Source organism: Penaeus japonicus, unplaced genomic scaffold, assembly GCF_977035675.1.
Source record: "Penaeus japonicus unplaced genomic scaffold, GWHDUDI00000001_assembly GWHDUDI00000040, whole genome shotgun sequence".
Taxonomy (NCBI): Eukaryota; Metazoa; Arthropoda; class Malacostraca; order Decapoda; family Penaeidae; genus Penaeus; species Penaeus japonicus.
The window spans coordinates 20,529,432-20,547,381 of record NW_028234442.1 but is presented as its reverse complement, the minus strand read 5'-3'; the positions used below and the strand labels follow the sequence as shown (position 1 = coordinate 20,547,381).

The window sequence follows — 17,950 nt, the reverse complement described above, 5'->3', positions numbered from 1 at the left end:
GTTGCAAAATTTTAAAAAGCATGAACTGAACAAATTCTTGTCTCATGCTTTTTCCCCTGCTGATACAGGATCCTGCTTCAGGTACAGTAACGTTATTGTACACGGTAAATTTAGTTAGTGTGCAGTGAAACAGGTGATTTATGACACATTTTCAGACTTTTTTCATAATAGTTAAAAATATTGTTGATATGAAAATCTCAGTTTTTCCCCTGTCCCTTATTATAGAGCATGCTTTATAGTCTCCAGCAAATTTATTCTTGATGCTTTCATCTCAAAAGGTTCTTTTTTATTATTTATTATTTAGTCTTTATTAGCAGCATTTCACATTCCACACCTTTTCTCTGTAGTATTATAATAACCCATTTTTTCACCTAGCAGCACATTATATGAGTTAATGCTTTACTGTGATATAGACATATTGCAGTTCAGCATCATTGACATAATTCTATAAAGTTGAATAAAGTTGTACATAGATTTAGCACCAAAACTTGTTTGGAGTGAAGATTTTGGATTTTATGGTGGACGTTATGTAAAAACTAAAATATGCATGTTTGCAAATATATTTCTCGTGTAACATGAGTTATGAGTGTTAATAACTTTAATGAAAATAGTATTTTAGGAGGCAATATACTTCTCTTTAAAAAATTAGCATATGCCACACATGTCTAATTTGCTTATGAAGGAAAGCTAAAATCATTATATAGGTGTACAGAGAGAAAATACAAGTTTTGTCTAACATGAAAAGATGGTAGTGGTTAACTTAACTGTAATCAAAGATTAAGGGAGAGTGGACAAACCTGAAGTTTCAGCAGGAACGTAATACCTCAATGGCCTGTGAAGAAAAAGACGTAGGAAGTAATCAGAGAAGTTCATAAGCCTTAAAAGTTTTGGCAAAGGTTATGAATCTGACACTGATTTTATTATTGATTTAGTCTATTAATTGTATGCCCTGTGTTGTACCTCTTCAAGTAACAATATAAAAGATACATTGATTTTAGAAGGTCCCTTTTTTACAGTATTGTAAATTCAGTATTTGGATATTATTCAGTGGGTATATTATGAGGTTTTGAACTTTATTTTATAACTTAACTGAAAACTAAGAGTGAAGATGATGATGATGATGGTGACATTTTACATGAGCAGATAAATTCCATATTTTAAAATAATCATAACATTGAATATCAGATTTATTTTAATACCAGTTCCATTCCCCCAGATCCTGACAGCAAATGATATGTCCTCATTGCTCCTTGGCCACCCAGAGGATGAGTTGTGCGGCACCATGAAACTGACAGACTTCATCACCAATCCCGAAACGCAGAAAGCGTTGAGCTCCCTTGCAAGTTTGAGCCCCATGTCGGAGGGCATCTGCATGGAGAATTCCCTTCACACGTTGCCTGAACCTGACATATTAGACAATCAAGGAATGGTGCTCTTTAGTGGGAAAGTTGTGAGTGAACTGAGCTCTGTTATTGTTGAATGATTTTGTTTAGCATCAAGTCATTGCATTACATTTTCAGAGTTTATGATATTTACAGTTTATATTATATTATTATAGTTTATATTTATATTTACAGTAAGTACATAAGTTATCAAAACCATTTTTCTTTTTATGATGATTATTTAAATGATGAGTAAGTTCAATATCTTGGACAGTCCTTATGTATCATCCTTTTTTGAACTGATTCAGTTAGTTAGCATTTCAAATTGATACATTTAATGCTTTGACATAGTATGATTTGATTGTGAAAGACTTTTATGAAGTAGAGATTGCTGATATATTACCTCTTTCAGGTGGATGTTGATACATATGACAATGGCACACTCCCATGTTCCTTATGGCTGAAGGGTCTTCCTCAAGAGACAGACGAGGACCAGAGATGGATTGCTGTCTTAGAGCCTGTAGATATTACTGTTGCAAAGGTAAAAAACTTTCCCTTTTGAGAAAGTGTTAGACTAGGTTATTGTTATATGTACAGGTGTGAGTAAAGCAGTGACAGTACTATAGATAATCAAAGTTTTGTTAAACTCTTCTCCCACAGGCTTCAGTAGATGAAACGGGTCGTATCTTGAAGCATGACTCCTCATTCAGCGCTCTCTTTGGGTATGCAGATAACAGTGAGCTTACCAAGCTCAATATTTGTGATCTTATACCTGCCCTTCAGGTGCCCACTAGCCCTCATGAAATGCCCAAGGTAAGAGGCAGTGCCTAATGCATCTCTTTATAAAAGGCTTGTACAGTCTGGATCCTCTTTATGTTGTGTTAAAGGAAATGGTATGTGATTGTCTGTTATTGTATGATCATGATTGATGTGTATCGTTTAAGTGATGTCAAGATTGACCACAAAATTCATGATATTCAAGGAAGTCTGAGAAAAGAATACAGAAGCAAAAAGTAGGAAAAAAGGTGAAAGGAAACAGCCATTATGAGAAGGAAAAATCTTAATCCAAATTTAGCTTTTCCTATCTCATCATAGCTGTATTTCATTTTGTTTTATCATGCATTACTGGCTTTGCTTTGTTTGCTAGGAAAACAGTAATGTAAACCAGTTGCTATAACATTTTACATTGAGATTGAATTATGTAAATTGATCAGGAATATTTATATATATTTTTTTTAAGATATAAGTATTTGATATACCAATTTAAAATACTTGATGATATACAAAACACCATTATAATCAAGATAAGAAGTTTAAAAAAGAAAAGGAAATGAGAAAAGGTTGCAACATTATGTGAAAGATGTAGTGACTTAATAATACAAGGTAATGTTGCATAGACCATTGCATCCACTACCAAAATTTTCTTTAGTCCCAACAGGATAACTCTGCAACCTATTGGCATTGGAGCTTCTATAATGTAATGATAAGTCTGGAGTCCATTGTTGTGCACGGCCCTATGTGAATTTTCGTTGTTACATTAATAATATAAAGCTGATGCAAGTAGAGGCTGGGCTAACGTGGGTCACAAGTTTATAAACATAATTTTAGATAAATTAGGATGATAAACGGAGAGAACTTGCACGCATCTTTATTGTGTCCTTTGTAAACACCCACTTTTCCAATGATCCCTAACTAGGAAAGGAAGTTTGGATTGAAATAAAAGGTAAATTTGATCAGATATTTCTTATAAACAAGTAAATACTAATTTATACATTTCTTTTTTACCCTGTTAAACTTAAAAATGAATGCTTGAAAAAGTGCATGTTAGAATTTGTATTTGCAAAGTTAGTCTTATCATAAATAAAACTGCACCTATTGATTGGGCTTGATCAATGTGAGTTTTTGACGTTTTCCCCCGTAATTTCAGCGAGATAGATTCCTAATAACACAGTGATACTTCCTTTAGATATCACTTTATATTGTAATGATAGAAGGTTCAACATTCCAGATTACATTAGAATCCCAGAATGTTGAATTGCTCCCCAAAGATAACATTAGAATAGTAGACAAAGTGGAGGTGAAAGTCCTTTAGTTAGATATTCACAGCTATCAGAAGAATGTACAGTTTGCACATTTCTATCCAAAGGTTTACCCGATATAGGTAGATCTCTCTCTGTTTGTACATTGCAGCAAATGTCTTTCATGAAAAGAAAAGCCGATTTTGATTAATTTGTGTCATCTCAGGTTATCAATGGATTCTCTTATATTTTCAGAACATTACTAAAAGATTTTTATTTAAACCTAATTGCCTTTATACCTGTAGCAGAATCTAATATTTTTAACAACCAACAGGATGTGGAGAAACAGCAGTGCACTGGACAGACGGTGGACTGTGCTACGTTTCCCCTCTGTGCTCACTTTACAGTCAATAATACCCAGAATGATTACACCCTAAGAAAACATGTCTTTGATCTAGAAATATGGGTAGGTATTTTCCTTGTCTTTTTCTTATTTCTTTTCTTAATATTCATATTCATTTTCCTTATCATTATCATGAGATATCATACCTCGCCTATCATTACTCAACAAGAAAGTAGTTTTTGGACATCTAAGAAGACAGATAATGATTGAGATAAGTATATTTTAAGATATAGAAATAAATGTAGATATCAATGTGGCATGATAATTCAACCCCTCTTTTCCAGGTGTTCTCTAACATCAGTGGGCTTGTGGTTTTGGATGCTGCAGGGAAAATCAGCGATTACAACTATAACTTCACAAGACTCTTGTTTGGTTATGGCAAGAGAGAACTTGAGGGAGAGGTAATAGAGTGCGACACCTTTTTGCTTGTGTCTTTATTTCATGTATTTGTTTGTGTGTTTGTTTTAGATATAGATTTAGAAGCTAGAACATGTTAATTTTTCCATTGATATGCAACTATTATAAATTACATATATGCCTGGGAAAGATGAAGGTAGATAAAGATAGAGATGGAAAAAAATAAAGCATATTCCATTAGTGCTTTCATAAACCTATAAATATTTCCCCTTTTCTTTTCAGGATATAACCCATCTTATACCAACTTTCTTTGATGATGTTGCACTGATTCAAAAAATGAATAGCCCGTCCTTTGACTCAGATGACTCGGATTCTACCCTTAGTGATAATGAAACGGATAATCAGAAGGAAAATAAGGAGGTATGATTTACTTGACAGTGTATTTCTCCAATATTTCTGTTATGTTGAAGTTTGTGCATTATGTCTGTGTATGTCTGTGTGGGGGTGGGGATGGTGTGTTACTTTTAGGATTTTGGTATAGGGATGGAATATATGTTGAACTATTCTCTCCTAATGTCATCACAGCACCAGTGAGAATCTGTACAAAAAGTAAACCACATTTATGTTTAATATTTTTGCAATATCTAAAATACTCTTTGAATTATGATATGTTAATTTAATGAGATAATGGAATAGAGATATCCTTTTCTTCATATTATTTTCAGACCCCGAGTGGAACTCTATTCACAAAAAGTAAACAGACTGAAGCGACAACAACACTGATGTCTGAACCATCTTCAATAGCTACCCCAAATCGTGGGTTCATTGCTTCTGAAAGGTGAGTTTATTTCCAAGTATTTCTTGCAATGGTACTATATTGTTGGTGTTAAGGGGTACTTAGTTTCCTGTTTTTATATATAGTGAATGCAAGCGATTTTTGTCTCTTACAAATAGTATCCTTACATGATTTACATAAAGAATATAATTTTTATTAGAGATGCTTTACCACATGCCTTTTATTTATTTAGGTATCTTTCACCCCAGCACCACATATTATCAATCTGTGATGGAAATTATAATCTTGATAGTATATAATCCTATGCTCATATGTTGCAGTGCTCAAACTTGTCCTTAATTAATTCCGCAATTGATCCCACATTGTCTTTTTATTACACCACAATAACACCTGCACTGTCATTCAATTTCTCCTTTTCATTGACAGTAAGCTTCAGGGATCTCTCTACGGGTCGACCTTCAACTCCACTTCCAACGTCACGAGCACGGGGGACAACAGCCAAAACTCGTCTCAGAATAGCAAGGCCATGAGAGACATTACTAACTCCATGAACATTCTCAGCCTCAGTCAACAGGTCAGTGTTTCACATGTCAGAATGCTGATTTTACGGATGATTTCGTCTGTGTTGAAAAATTGAGTATGCTTTTTTCATGTTTTGTTTTCTTCTTTCTATTTTTTTCCTCTTCTTCTTCCTTGTCTCACTAAAAGTCACTAAAACACCTTTTTTCTTCTTTTTTTCTACAGAACGTTTCAAATCAAACAAACAACTCGGCCTTACAAGCAAGTCCCAGCAAAACGAGGCCAGTAAAAGATAGAGAAAATGCATCAGATGAAAGTCTTCCTAAGGTTTGTTACCTTCTCTTTGCATTACTTATGGCATAATATTTGAAAAAGGAATGTCTCAGCCCTTTTGCAACTTATTTACTACCTTAGAATTTACCAGTTTTTTTTTTCACCCTAGGTACAAATAGAGGTATGTCCAGACCTTCCCCAGGACATGCTTCCTGAGGATATGGTCACCTCTACGCCAGCTGTGGGTCGGACAAGAGGCCACAGTCAAGTGCACACCATCGAAGAAGGCAGTTTCTTCGGGGTCGGAAAGCACAAGGATGGATCTGATCTTGGTTTGTGTTTTTCTTGTTTTTTCTTTTCTTTTCTCTTTTTTGTTTCATCATTCTTTTTTTTCTCCTTCTTTTGGTTTTATTTGTTTGTTTCTTTCTGTTTTTCAGAGTATTTCCGTTTTAGCTTATGTGATAAAGATAGAGCTGTACTTTATAATCAGCTTTGTTTCGTTTACAGTGATCATCTACCAAATTCGTCGAGTGGAGTTAAATGGAGTGAATCACTACTGCGTATGGATTTTGCGAGATCCAGAAGAACCTGGAGAGGGTCTTAGATCCAACACAAACTTTACCTTAGCTTCAACTTTCAATGAAACAGCAGAGTATTCTCTAGGCCATGTAAGTAGCCATTGTAAGAACTTGGGTAATTATACCTTTTTTTTTTCTAGTCTATGTTTAACATACTGTGTTATGTCACATGGGTGCTGGAGTTGTTTGTCACCAATTTTGAACTTAATTTTATAGTGCTGACATATTTCCAAAAGCACATATTATTACTAGTGCATACAAATACCTTTTTCAGGCCATTAAAAGTGAGGCACAGAAGTCAGAAATTGACCTTGATGAAGACTCTGACTCGTCTTCTGATGATGAAGGTGCTGACCACAGTCAGACAAGCACAGACGGCAGCTCAGGGGCGGAATATTCGCTCAACCACTCTCGGCGAGGCAACCGGGAGTCATCGTCAGCTGTATGTTTTCCAGAGACTTCCTGTTTGAATTGTGTATATAAGAACAATAGATGGGATCTGTTATTGATATGTCATCCATGTGATTAGTATTTTCTTCACATATCAATATACTGTTTCTTTATTTCTTCTTTTCTTCTGTAGTTTTCTTCTTTTTGCTATTTCTTCTTTGTTTCCTGTTGGATCTTTGTCTTACACATCTTAAAATTTCCCTTTATGCTTAACAAATCACGAAGGAAGATACTTTGTATGCAAAATTAAATCAACCCTCATTTTAATAAATTTTCCAAACAGTGTCCAGAGGAGGGTGAGGAGTTATTGCTTGCAGGAGATTACAGCAATCACTACTCAGTTCTGCGTCAGATAGGAAAGGGAGCTTTTGGCTGCGTCAAGATGAGTTACAGAAATTCCGATGGTCTGATGGTAAGAGATGTATTGAAATTTTAGTCAAATTTGATAAGGGAAAAACATAGTAGACATTAATAGGTACTGATGTCACCAACTTCTTGGAGAACATTTTTTACTTCATATCCAACAACTCTTCTGTGATATTTCTATTTGTTTTTAGATGAGAACAATACATCAGAGTATATTCTATTGCTACTTTCCCTTTAACAATAGGTCTGTTTTGGCTCCACCTGGACATAATACCGGGGTATTTTAAAAATGCACAGGCCTAACACATTTTATAATTCCAGGTCGTCACCAAATTCATCAAGAAGAGTAAGGTGTACCAGGACAGCTGGGTGGATGACCTCCTCCTCCGAAAAAGGGTTCCTTTAGAAGTGTCGCTGCTCATGACACTTGACCATCCGAACATTGTAAGTGTTTGTAGAATCATTTTTGATTCCTGATGTTAGGGAATAAGAGTATTGACCGTAGTATGCAAGTTGGTATGTTTTAGAATTATTTGCATTTCTGGTATATTTTGTAATATCTATAAAGAATGTTTGGTTTGATTTCTGTTTCTCAGATAGATGCTGAAAATGTAATATTATTATTTATCATTTTTATAATGTTCTCTATTTGAATATCATTTCTGTTGTTCCATCTTTTTTTCTTGTTACTTGTAATTTTACAATTTTTATTCTATCATAGCATACCTGGAAGTCTATTTAATGTGAATGTGCTTATTGTATGGTGCACACAACATATTATGGGTATTTGTGCCAAGTGAATACCAAATCATTTCAAGCAGTTTGACACCCACAGAAAGGAAAGTATGCTACCTAACATCTTTTTATTTCATGGTACTAACTCATTCCATATTTGCTCCAGGTATCAGTGTTCGACATGTTTGAGAATGACGATTACTTCCAATTAGTTATGGAAAAATGGGGTGCTGGAATGGACCTGTTTGAGTTCATTGATCGTAACCCTCTCCTTGATGAGCCTCTCGCTGCTTATATGTTCAGACAGGTTAGTGCTTATTGAATTTAGTGTGAAGAAGTTGTAAGTCCTGTGCTTATAGGCTGTGTCATTAGTGAGTAAATTCTTCCAAACTTATCAGAAATTACAGAAAATAACACATTTTTTGTTCTTCCTCTCACTTCCTTTTTCGACAGATTGTCTCGGCATTAACGTACCTACACTCTCTCAACATCATTCACCGTGATGTGAAGGATGAAAACGTCATCTTGAACAACCGATTCCATGTGAAGTTGATAGACTTTGGTTCATCAGCTTTCACCAAACCTGGCAAAATGTTTTCCCAGTTTGCTGGAACTGTAGAGTACTGCAGTCCAGAGGTGCTCAAGGGAAACAAGTGAGTCACAAGGCTATATAAACAGTAGTTTCATTGAAGGAAATATAACAAGTAAACAAAGAAAAAATGGTTACAAAGAGACTAAATGCATGTAACACTTCATTTTATTGATGCTGTTAATATTGTTATTGATTGCTTCTACAATAGCAGCTTGTACTATCAATTAGAAAAAAAACAAAATTAGTAAAAGTTGCATTCGTTGCTTTCCAGGTACAGTGGTTATGAATTAGAGGTCTGGTCACTGGGAGTGACCCTCTATACTCTCATGTATGGAGAGAACCCATTCTACGACGTAGATGAAACCATTAAGGCCGAGCTTACCTTCCCTGTTAGACATTCTCTTGGTAAGATATTAACCTCTTGCACATGAGGGTGCGTATACTGTGTCCTCACAGCACTCATGACTTATCCAAGGACGCGCATAATGCGTCATGGCCGAGTTGTGTCAGCATTAATGTTTTTTTTCTTGCGGATACTATACGAGATCTTTCAGAATATAGGTTGTATATGATGCGATGGCTTACTTGACTTTCATTGTTAACCCTCTCTGGATGGATGGTACAGTACTGTACCGCTCATTCAAAAGCCCAGTGGCCGGGCAGCACAATATTGTGCCATTTAATTGATTTAGGCCTAAACACTCGAAAGCCCCGGCATTGTGACAATCAAGGCTGGAATGCCCCCATCGTGAATGGGTTAATACATAGGAGAGTAATTCGCTTATACCAGGGGAGGTATGGATGTGCCTTACTAGCAATCATTTTAATATTTCCATATGGAATATTATGTAAAAATGTAAAACTTATTATGATTAGTTTACCCTACAATTTCAACCGTTTTCTTTTGTCTTATGAGTCACTCAGGTCTCTCACCAAGGGCACTCTTCTCACCCTCCTCCCAACCCATGTAAATAACTTGTCACATGCACAGGGGGAAGAGATTGATTATGCATATATTTGATATAAAGTACATGATGATTATGTTGAGTTTTGGCATAAACTTGTTAAGGTTTTGGCTTAAAAATTACTATGTTCAATAACAACTTTTAAAATTTGGCGCACACCGGCATCCCAGATTTGGCGTAGGGGCGTGTTTTCTACTGTTCGGAGTGAAGGGGTTAAATTGTCCAGAAGATTCTTCTTGATTTATTTTTTTATATATATATTGTATATTGTCATTGATTCAAGCATTTTTTTTTTTTTTTTTTTTTTTTTTTTTTTTTTTTTTTTTTAATTCAAAATAGAATATATGTGTCTGCAGCCGGGAGTGTTATGCATGTAAAATTATTCATTTATGGCAGAAAATGTTTATCATACATATTTTTTGTGTGTTGTAGGATTATTTTCCAAGTCAAAGTGAAAACATATCTATTCTCAGCATTATTTGAAAACCTCTCGGAACTCACCACAAACCAATTTTCATCCTTTGACAGAATTGACTGCCCTTCTCAACGGAATGTTGCAGAAAGATCCCAAATCTCGTATGACTTTAGAAGAAGTAGAGGCACACCAGTGGACACAGCTGGAGTGTGACATTGATGATTATGTGTTTGAGGAAATTATAAGATGCTGTAAGTATATATGTCTTGTTCTGTATATATATATATATATATATATATCTATATCTCTCTCTCTCTCTCTCTCTCTCTCTCTCTCTCTATATATATATATATATATATATATATATATATATATATATATATATATATATATATATTTCTTTGTGTGTTTCTGTTTGTTTTTATATTTTTTTTACGTCTTGAAATTTTTGTTTTATATAAATTTTCCTTCTGCTCAATGGCTCTTTATGACGAAAGCTTGTTTAACTCATTGTTATTGTTGACTGAACTTTATTTGCATTAAGGAAAAAGAGAGAGTTCCTGCGTGTGTTGGTATGGGTATGTATGTCTATGTATATAAAATCTTTTAGGAATAAATGCACGTGTAAACTCATCATGTTCCCGACACACAGCTCAAGAGGAGGCCAACCCGAGGCAATACATCACAGAGTACAGCGAGAGTGATAGCTCAATATCCACAGCTTCAAATAGTTTTGTGTACGAGAATGCCATACAATCTACGCGGCGATCACTCTCGTTCACTCCTCAGGGGACCAAGAATGATAACGATCATATGTAAGTTGTAGAATTTACACAAAACTCCAATGTACTTCTTATATCAATACTTGTATGTAATATATCTTTAGGTTTACTGGTTGATGATGGTATAATTATAGAGCAGAAGTAAGTGTGTGTGTGTGTGTGTGTGTGTGTGTGCAAATTAGATAGTAAATTGTGCAATGTGAGCTGACAAGCAGCTATTCTCTTGGAGAAAACTTTTTGATCCTGAGGTTTGTATTTCAGGATCAGTGTTGCTGATGAGTTTCCTTTCATTTTCTTTTTTACCAATTGTTATCCAAATTCTTCACTAGACGCATGCAGCGGTCAGCTACATCTCTAAGCTCTTCACGAATAGGGAATGAGATTGATGACGATGAATCTATATATGATCAGTCTGCGTCAGTCGGGGCATCTAGAACTTCCACATCACAGTCAATGTCTTCAGTCAGGTAAAGGAAGAGGGTGTTGGGTTTTAGACGAGTGTCAGGTCTTAGTATAATGACTGTTTGTGTCCAAGAATGTGACATATAACATGAAGGATAGGTGTAGCTGCATGAATAAAAAGAAGAAATAAAAAAGGATGTTGTATATATTGGATTTTAATTTTTCTTAGCATTTGTTTTCTGAATCGATTATCAATATATTTTGTCAATTATCAACATATTTAACCATTCATCGTCTCCCTGCAGAAGTACAATAACGGTCGATTCGTCCTCGTTCTCCTGTTGTTCTCCAGCCTCGGACTCGGGGGACAGCAGTGAGACTCAGCTCCAGTCATCACAGTCCTCTTCTTCAGGTATGGATCACAGACTTCTCACTGCTGCATTCTATGACAGCATTTCACTCTCCCTCAAGTCTCTTTTATTTTTGAGAGGAAGATTGATATATAATTCCCTTTATTATTCTGAATGACGGGTGATTGGTTTTTCATGGGTTCAAAAGCGTCAGAACAATATTTTCTCCTCATTTGTGTTTGGAGGAATTGGTTAATTATTCTCAGGAGAGATTCTAGTGTGATTGCATCACACTTTCATGTGGATTTAAAGGAGACTATATTTTGTATCAGTAATTTATATGTACTGTACTTTATTGCATTGCAAAATTTGCAGTTTTGTAAGAATAGCTTGAAAATTTTGTGCAACTTCATACTGACAATTTTTTCTTCCAAGAAATCAAACGAGACAGAACGAAAATAAATCAGTAATGTTTGTAGTGTTTTTTATTTATTTTTTATGTTTTTTATTTTTCACAAAGACTTGTTAGTTTGTTTTGTCAAGTGAGAAATCCATTGAGATTCTGCTTAATTTTTTTCCTTCAGGGGGAAAAAAACAACACCAGATCACCCTATTCAGTATGTTTCAAAGGAATTTATACTCACAGCCCTTGAGCCTGTCATGGCTGCAAGAGTTTGATATCTTTCAGTTCCCTCCCCATGATTTTTATTTTTTCTCTATCTTTATGATAGGCCTCCTGAGACAAGGTGTTGCTTGCTCATGTTTTCATGTACATATTTATATATATGTATATATATATACATATACATATAGATGCATAGTCCCTCACAGAAGAGGCAAGACATTTCACCCTCGATAAAAAGGCTGCATTTCACTCTCCCTCCCCCTTTCAAAATAGCTACTTGCTTTATATTTTATAAAACTGGTTTGTGCCCCCCAATATTTCTATTACTATAAGATGTACATTTTTCTATCTCATGATTTTATATAGCTTTTTATATTAGAATAAGATAGAATATATGACTTGTGCAAGTAGGAAAGTGCTCTGAATCTTTCAGAAAGTTTTAACAATAATGTTTTCCTTTTTTTTTATTAATAGAAGATAAAATTAAAGTCATCATAAGTTCATTGCTTTCTTAAAGGTCTAGAGCATCTAAGAAACTTGGCTTCACAGTCCCACAGATCTACAAAGAAGGTTAAGTCCACCCCCCTCCCCCCCTCCCCTTCGTGGTGTGAAGAACTAAGATTTTTGTTTCCCCCCCTTCCCTCCCCAAGTTCTTGATTTGACTTTAAATTTTTTTAAATTTTGTTTTTTTGGCACTTCTTTGCTTTTTATTTTGTTTTTTTTTTTTTTTTTTTAGTAACTTAGTCTTCATTTTGTTTTTTTTTTTCATTTGTTTGAATTGTTTTTTTTTTTTTTTTTTTTTCCGTACTTTCATTTTGAATTTTGATGTGGCTAAATGCCGTCTTATGTGTTTTTGTTGTTGTTTGGTATTTCAGTGATTTCTGTTTTTGTGTTTTTTAGTTCATGTGTTTTTGAATTTTTTTGAAGGTAGTCGTATTTTTTAATTTTTTCCCCCTTTAATGTATTTTTTTTTTTAATTTTTTTTTTGTATGTTTTTCTTCTTTTTTTTGTTTTCTGTTTTTACTTTATGTTAATTTTATGAACAGATTTTTTGAACAGATATTGTCTTGTACTTCTTGTCCTGTCATAAAAAATTGATTAATGTCTGTCTGTTTGGACTGTATGAATGTACCCACTTCAGTCTCTCAGATGTAGATATAGAGATTATGGCAAATAGTTATAGAAAACATGTTGATGGATTTTTTGTGTCACCCAAATTGTAAGGTATTTTTGTGTCACCTTGTGTCCTTTTAACTCTCTTAATTTTTGAAATTTGTGTTTAATGTATTGTTGTGTGTTTTGAAAAAAAAGGTAATTACATGTTGAGGGGTGTGATGTTGGAAAGGTGTGAATTAAATATTTTAGAGATTTTTTATGAATAATTGCAAAGGAGAAATGCTATTGAAAAGAAAGAGGAGGCTAGCCGTGGTCCAATTAAATGTAAGTTTAAAATATATGCTGAAACAATAATCCACTGTAGATTGTCATTATGTATTCAAATATGACTAGTGATTGAAAGTGAATCCGTATAGACAATATTTATAAATAGTGTGCATGTGTCGTGAGCCGCCTCCCTGGTATAGTAGTGCATTGATTTAGAATCAACAAGGGAGTAACTGTGAGCGATTACTGTACCGGAGGACAAATATTGTCATTTGTTTTGTCCTGTATTAAAACTTTTGATAAGTTTATAAGGATATTTTATTTTACCGCCATTATTATAAAAAGTAAGCCATAGTTTTATGTTTTTTATTTTGTTATATTATTGAAGTTAATCTTTAATTTTTTTGATTTGTTTCTGATATAGTTCTCCCCCTTTTTTTTTTTTGGTTTTCTTCTTGTCATATATTTGTTTTTTTTTTTTTTTTTTTTTTTTTTCTCTCTCTCATACCTTTTAATTTTTTTTTTTTTTTTTCAATTTTTTTTCTTTTTTTTATTAATTTATTTTTTTCTTTTTTTTCTTTTTACTCTTTCTGTATCTTATGTTCTCAGTTCTTGTCTTCCTTCTTCTCTGTCTCTCTCACATGAAGTATTGTTCAAAAGAATAGTAATACAGGATTACCATGGGATTAGTTTAGTACCATTGTAGTGTGGACAAGATCATAACCTAATGATAGTATTGTCAGCTACACATGAGTATACCCTTCATTTTGTCCTAACATTTATTTAGACACAAAATATTGTTATCCATTACAGATTTGTACATTTTGATGGTATTAATTTTAAATGTGGTTATACTCCATTAGTTACTATTGTTGAAGACTATACAAGACATTAATATATATTGAGAAGGGCTGGTTATTCTATATTTTGTGAGACCATGATAAAAAGATGTTCAAAATGTTCATGGGATACGGCAATTTATGTCCAGTGAAAGCATTGTTTTTGTTTTCTGATATATGTGCATGTTTTTTTGTACGGTGTCCTTGTTAGTAAAGCAAAATTATCAATATTTTTGTTCAATCCAGATTTCTTTATTTGAGAATAAGTTGGGATTCACTTTGCTCAATGTAGGCTTTTGGTATTTTTATAATTAATTTCTGGCTCTGCTAGAATTATAGACTATTTCATCATCTGACTGAACATTCAAAAGATTTTCTTTCTCATTTCTGGTGTATTATATGCTGAGACATTTAGTAATTTTATTGAATAAGGAAAAGTATTATATTTTGTTAAGGAATGGAACATATTTTATTTCCTTTGCTTTATTATAATCATTTGTTGGGCAAATGGATGCTTGTGTGTGTAGTTGGGTGCAAAAGCTTGCATGCATGTTTCTGTGTCCCAGGTTGGAAGCAAGGAGGGTATGTTCCACAGGATTATTTCAGTGGTGTTGGTTTAAGTCACTCTCATTATTTCTAGAATCTGACAGAATATCTCCTCTTCCAGTTACCTATTACGATAACGTGAGCAGCTGCACTCTCTCTGGCCGTAGTTCCGAGGGCAGCATCAATCTGGAGAAGACACTAGCTAGGTACTACAGGCTAAACAACCCCAAGGACGACAATGGCTCTGACTATGAAAACGTAAACAAAAATGGTGATTCGGAGTACGAGAATGTGAACGGGGACGATGATTCCGAGTATGAAAATGCCAAAGATTTTGATGACTCTGACAGTGAGAGCATCAGAGAGTTCTTCTATCCCAGCGTCCCCCTGGGGCGTAAAAATAGCGAGTTGGAAAATCAGCCACACAGCATCCACCCCCTACCCGAGAACAATAGAATGGGCAGTTTCAGGCCACACAATCTAGCCCTCCCAGAACTCCAGTCATCGTGCTACACGGCAGATTGCGAGTGCTCGGACTCTGAATCTAGCATCTCGCAGTGGCAGGATGATGACGATGACGAAGACTTTAGGTACATGAATTCTGACCTGCCCGATTGCGACAACCCGTTCTGGCACGAGGGGAACTACACCTCGCCCGAGAGTGACGACCCCTTTTGGGACGGCAACACCAATGCTTGTGCATCAGATAGGGAGCTTCATCGGCGCGGTAGAGAGTCAGATAGTCCATAATTCTGGAGCAGGATTGTTCATAAAGGGAAGGAGGGGGAGAAAAGAAGAAGAAGAAGAAAATGATAATTCCCTCAGGTATCTGATATCTCTGTGAATCGTGACATGGTATCATCTTCCTCCATTTTTGTTTGTGTTTTTGTTTTAGAGGGGCAACTTATGAGGAGTCAATGCTAGATTTTACAAATTTATAAAGAAAAGTGAACAGCTGAATATGTCCTTGGTAAAAAAAAAATAAAGTCTAGTACTTTGTATTTTGAATACATTTTGATCACTGCATGCCATATAACTGCAACAGTCATTTAGGGGGAGTGGTCACTTGACAAAAACGAGAAAAGAAATCCTATTACTTTTATGTAGCCTGTAAGCCTATCATATATCCATTAGCTATATTAACTATATTTGTGCAAAAATTAGCCTAGAAAACAGTTACTATTGTTGCATATAGATTTGTTAATGTTCTGTTTAATAATTTCTTTGGTTTATCAAATGATTATGCAATGTAATATAGTCTTGGACTGATGAAAACGTTTCTTTACTTAAGAGAACGCTTATTAATATAAGCAGGTGATTATATTGCCTGGGAATATCAAATAGGGTTGATATATTTATTCCACTGCCAATATTATTTTCTTTTTTATAGGACATATTCATCAATTTTTTTTTACTTTTTCCTTTATTTTTGTCAATATGAGTCCCCATTTTCAAGACAAGATGTACAGTACAAGATGCTTTCTTCTTTGTTCTGTCATCAACTGTTGTTCATGTGTGTTCGGCTTCATTTTCCTGATTGTTTTATGATTTTTGAAAATTTATTATTATTTTTTTTTATATCCTTTTCTTTTCAAAGTCGAGATAACATGAAACATGCAGCGACTCTAGCTTACTTTTTGTGTATTTGTTTGTTTTTATTGTATCTTTTGTCACAAACACCAAGATTTATTACGAAAGGAAACGTAGCATTCCAAGCCAGGGCTTTCGTGGTGGCTCAACCGCTGTCAAAAGGATCATCAGGAAGCTTATCTTCGATTATGCACCATTTTAGGATAAGATGTCGGAGAGGGACTGAAAACAAAACTAGTTCAGGGACTAATATACATACATAATTCAATTATTGTTTCACCTTGCTCAGAGCAGGAACAGTCCTTGTGTATTTTTTGGACGGTCAAAGTCACCATATTTGTGAAAGGAAGTCGATGCTTTATGTGTAACGAAAACCAAAACGAAAAAAAAAAAAATGTAAATAAATGAAGCATGAATAATATAATGCACAAAGCTAAGAATCAGAAATTATGGAAGGTGGAATGATAATGGCATTATATTTTGTAAGTTTAGCACTTTACCAATGATAGGTTTAAGTTTAAAGGATACTCAGTGCTCTGAAATTTTCAAGTGGAGTGTACAAGTATATTTTCAAGAGACAAGATTGTAATATATTTTGTTTATTGTAGGAAACACATACCAGTGACATTCGCATGACACGCAGGAGGTAATAACATAGGTGGAGATCATGTTTTTCATTTCTTATGATACCATGTGCTATAATCATAGGAATTTCTACATTTTATATTGTTTTAAAAAAATGGTCTTCATTTTCAAAGTTGATGTACTATTAGGTGGTACTACATTACTGAATACCTATGGAACAAGATAAAGTTTATTGTGATATTATCATTGTAACACCAAACGGTTCTTGGGATTAGTAGAGAACCTTCTATGGAAGACCATGCACAGGAATTCAGTGGAAGAAAGCTCTTTGCCTCAAATTTTGCATATGTGCTGTAAAAATTGTTACATTTACAAAATACTTGCAGTGACATTGTGTAGATATCTCATAAAGGTTTATTTTTTATTTTCCCCTGTGTGTTTAATAGACCATAAGTTAAAACAGGCTGCATATGCTTTGAGTAACATAAATGTAATATCAGAAGACTGGCATTCGTCACTACTGCTACCATAAGATGTTATTTACACAAGAACTCTTTTGGCTGTAGTATGATTGTTCCATAATCACGGAATCATTCACTGTCCATTATTTTTGTCTTGTAAATAAATTCAGTTGATTTATTTTTCCTAGCCTGATTCTTTTCTTTTCTTTTTTGTTTAGCAAAAAAACAACAACAACAAAGGCTTTACTCTCTCTTATAAGTATGGCTCTGTAAATATATAACCATCCTGTCATCTTTTTTCAATAGTAATTGAGCTGGAATGAATGAGCAAAGATAGAGTAAGTATCATATCAAATCTCAAGCATTCAGTGTCTTCATTGTATACAAATAACAGCATAAGTAAATTATTGAAAGTCCAAAGGAGAAATAAAAAAAGATGGGTCTTCTGGCATTTGCATACTTGAGACAGGGATAAGTATTGCCAGAAAGAACATTTCAAACATGTACATTCATACTTCAGATAACACCTGTCTGTCTA

The 17,950-nt window shown here is 34.3% G+C and overlaps 1 protein-coding gene across 2 annotated transcripts in view; it reads left to right on the top strand.

Moving 5' to 3' along the window:
• Pask (PAS domain containing serine/threonine kinase) overlaps positions 1–17,599 on the top strand; it is a 111,330-nt gene extending 93,731 nt beyond the window's left edge. The window contains exons 6-27 of one of the 2 annotated variants that reach the window (XM_086533820.1): positions 1,217–1,450; positions 1,795–1,923; positions 2,043–2,195; positions 3,735–3,866; positions 4,088–4,204; positions 4,443–4,580; positions 4,886–4,998; positions 5,383–5,530; positions 5,701–5,802; positions 5,918–6,080; positions 6,256–6,416; positions 6,601–6,768; positions 7,060–7,188; positions 7,464–7,586; positions 8,044–8,184; positions 8,331–8,530; positions 8,741–8,874; positions 9,963–10,100; positions 10,502–10,664; positions 10,961–11,098; positions 11,339–11,445; positions 14,898–17,599. In XM_086533820.1, the coding sequence (XP_086389946.1) occupies positions 1,217–1,450; positions 1,795–1,923; positions 2,043–2,195; positions 3,735–3,866; positions 4,088–4,204; positions 4,443–4,580; positions 4,886–4,998; positions 5,383–5,530; positions 5,701–5,802; positions 5,918–6,080; positions 6,256–6,416; positions 6,601–6,768; positions 7,060–7,188; positions 7,464–7,586; positions 8,044–8,184; positions 8,331–8,530; positions 8,741–8,874; positions 9,963–10,100; positions 10,502–10,664; positions 10,961–11,098; positions 11,339–11,445; positions 14,898–15,526 (3,660 nt within the window). In that variant the 3' untranslated portion in view covers positions 15,527–17,599. Of the gene's footprint in view, positions 1–1,216; positions 1,451–1,794; positions 1,924–2,042; positions 2,196–3,734; positions 3,867–4,087; positions 4,205–4,442; positions 4,581–4,885; positions 4,999–5,382; positions 5,531–5,700; positions 5,803–5,917; positions 6,081–6,255; positions 6,417–6,600; positions 6,769–7,059; positions 7,189–7,463; positions 7,587–8,043; positions 8,185–8,330; positions 8,531–8,740; positions 8,875–9,962; positions 10,101–10,501; positions 10,665–10,960; positions 11,099–11,338; positions 11,655–14,897 lie in introns of those variants that run through there. The other variant, XM_086533819.1, reaches the window with a different exon arrangement.
• The last annotated feature ends 351 nt before the right edge of the window (positions 17,600–17,950 follow it).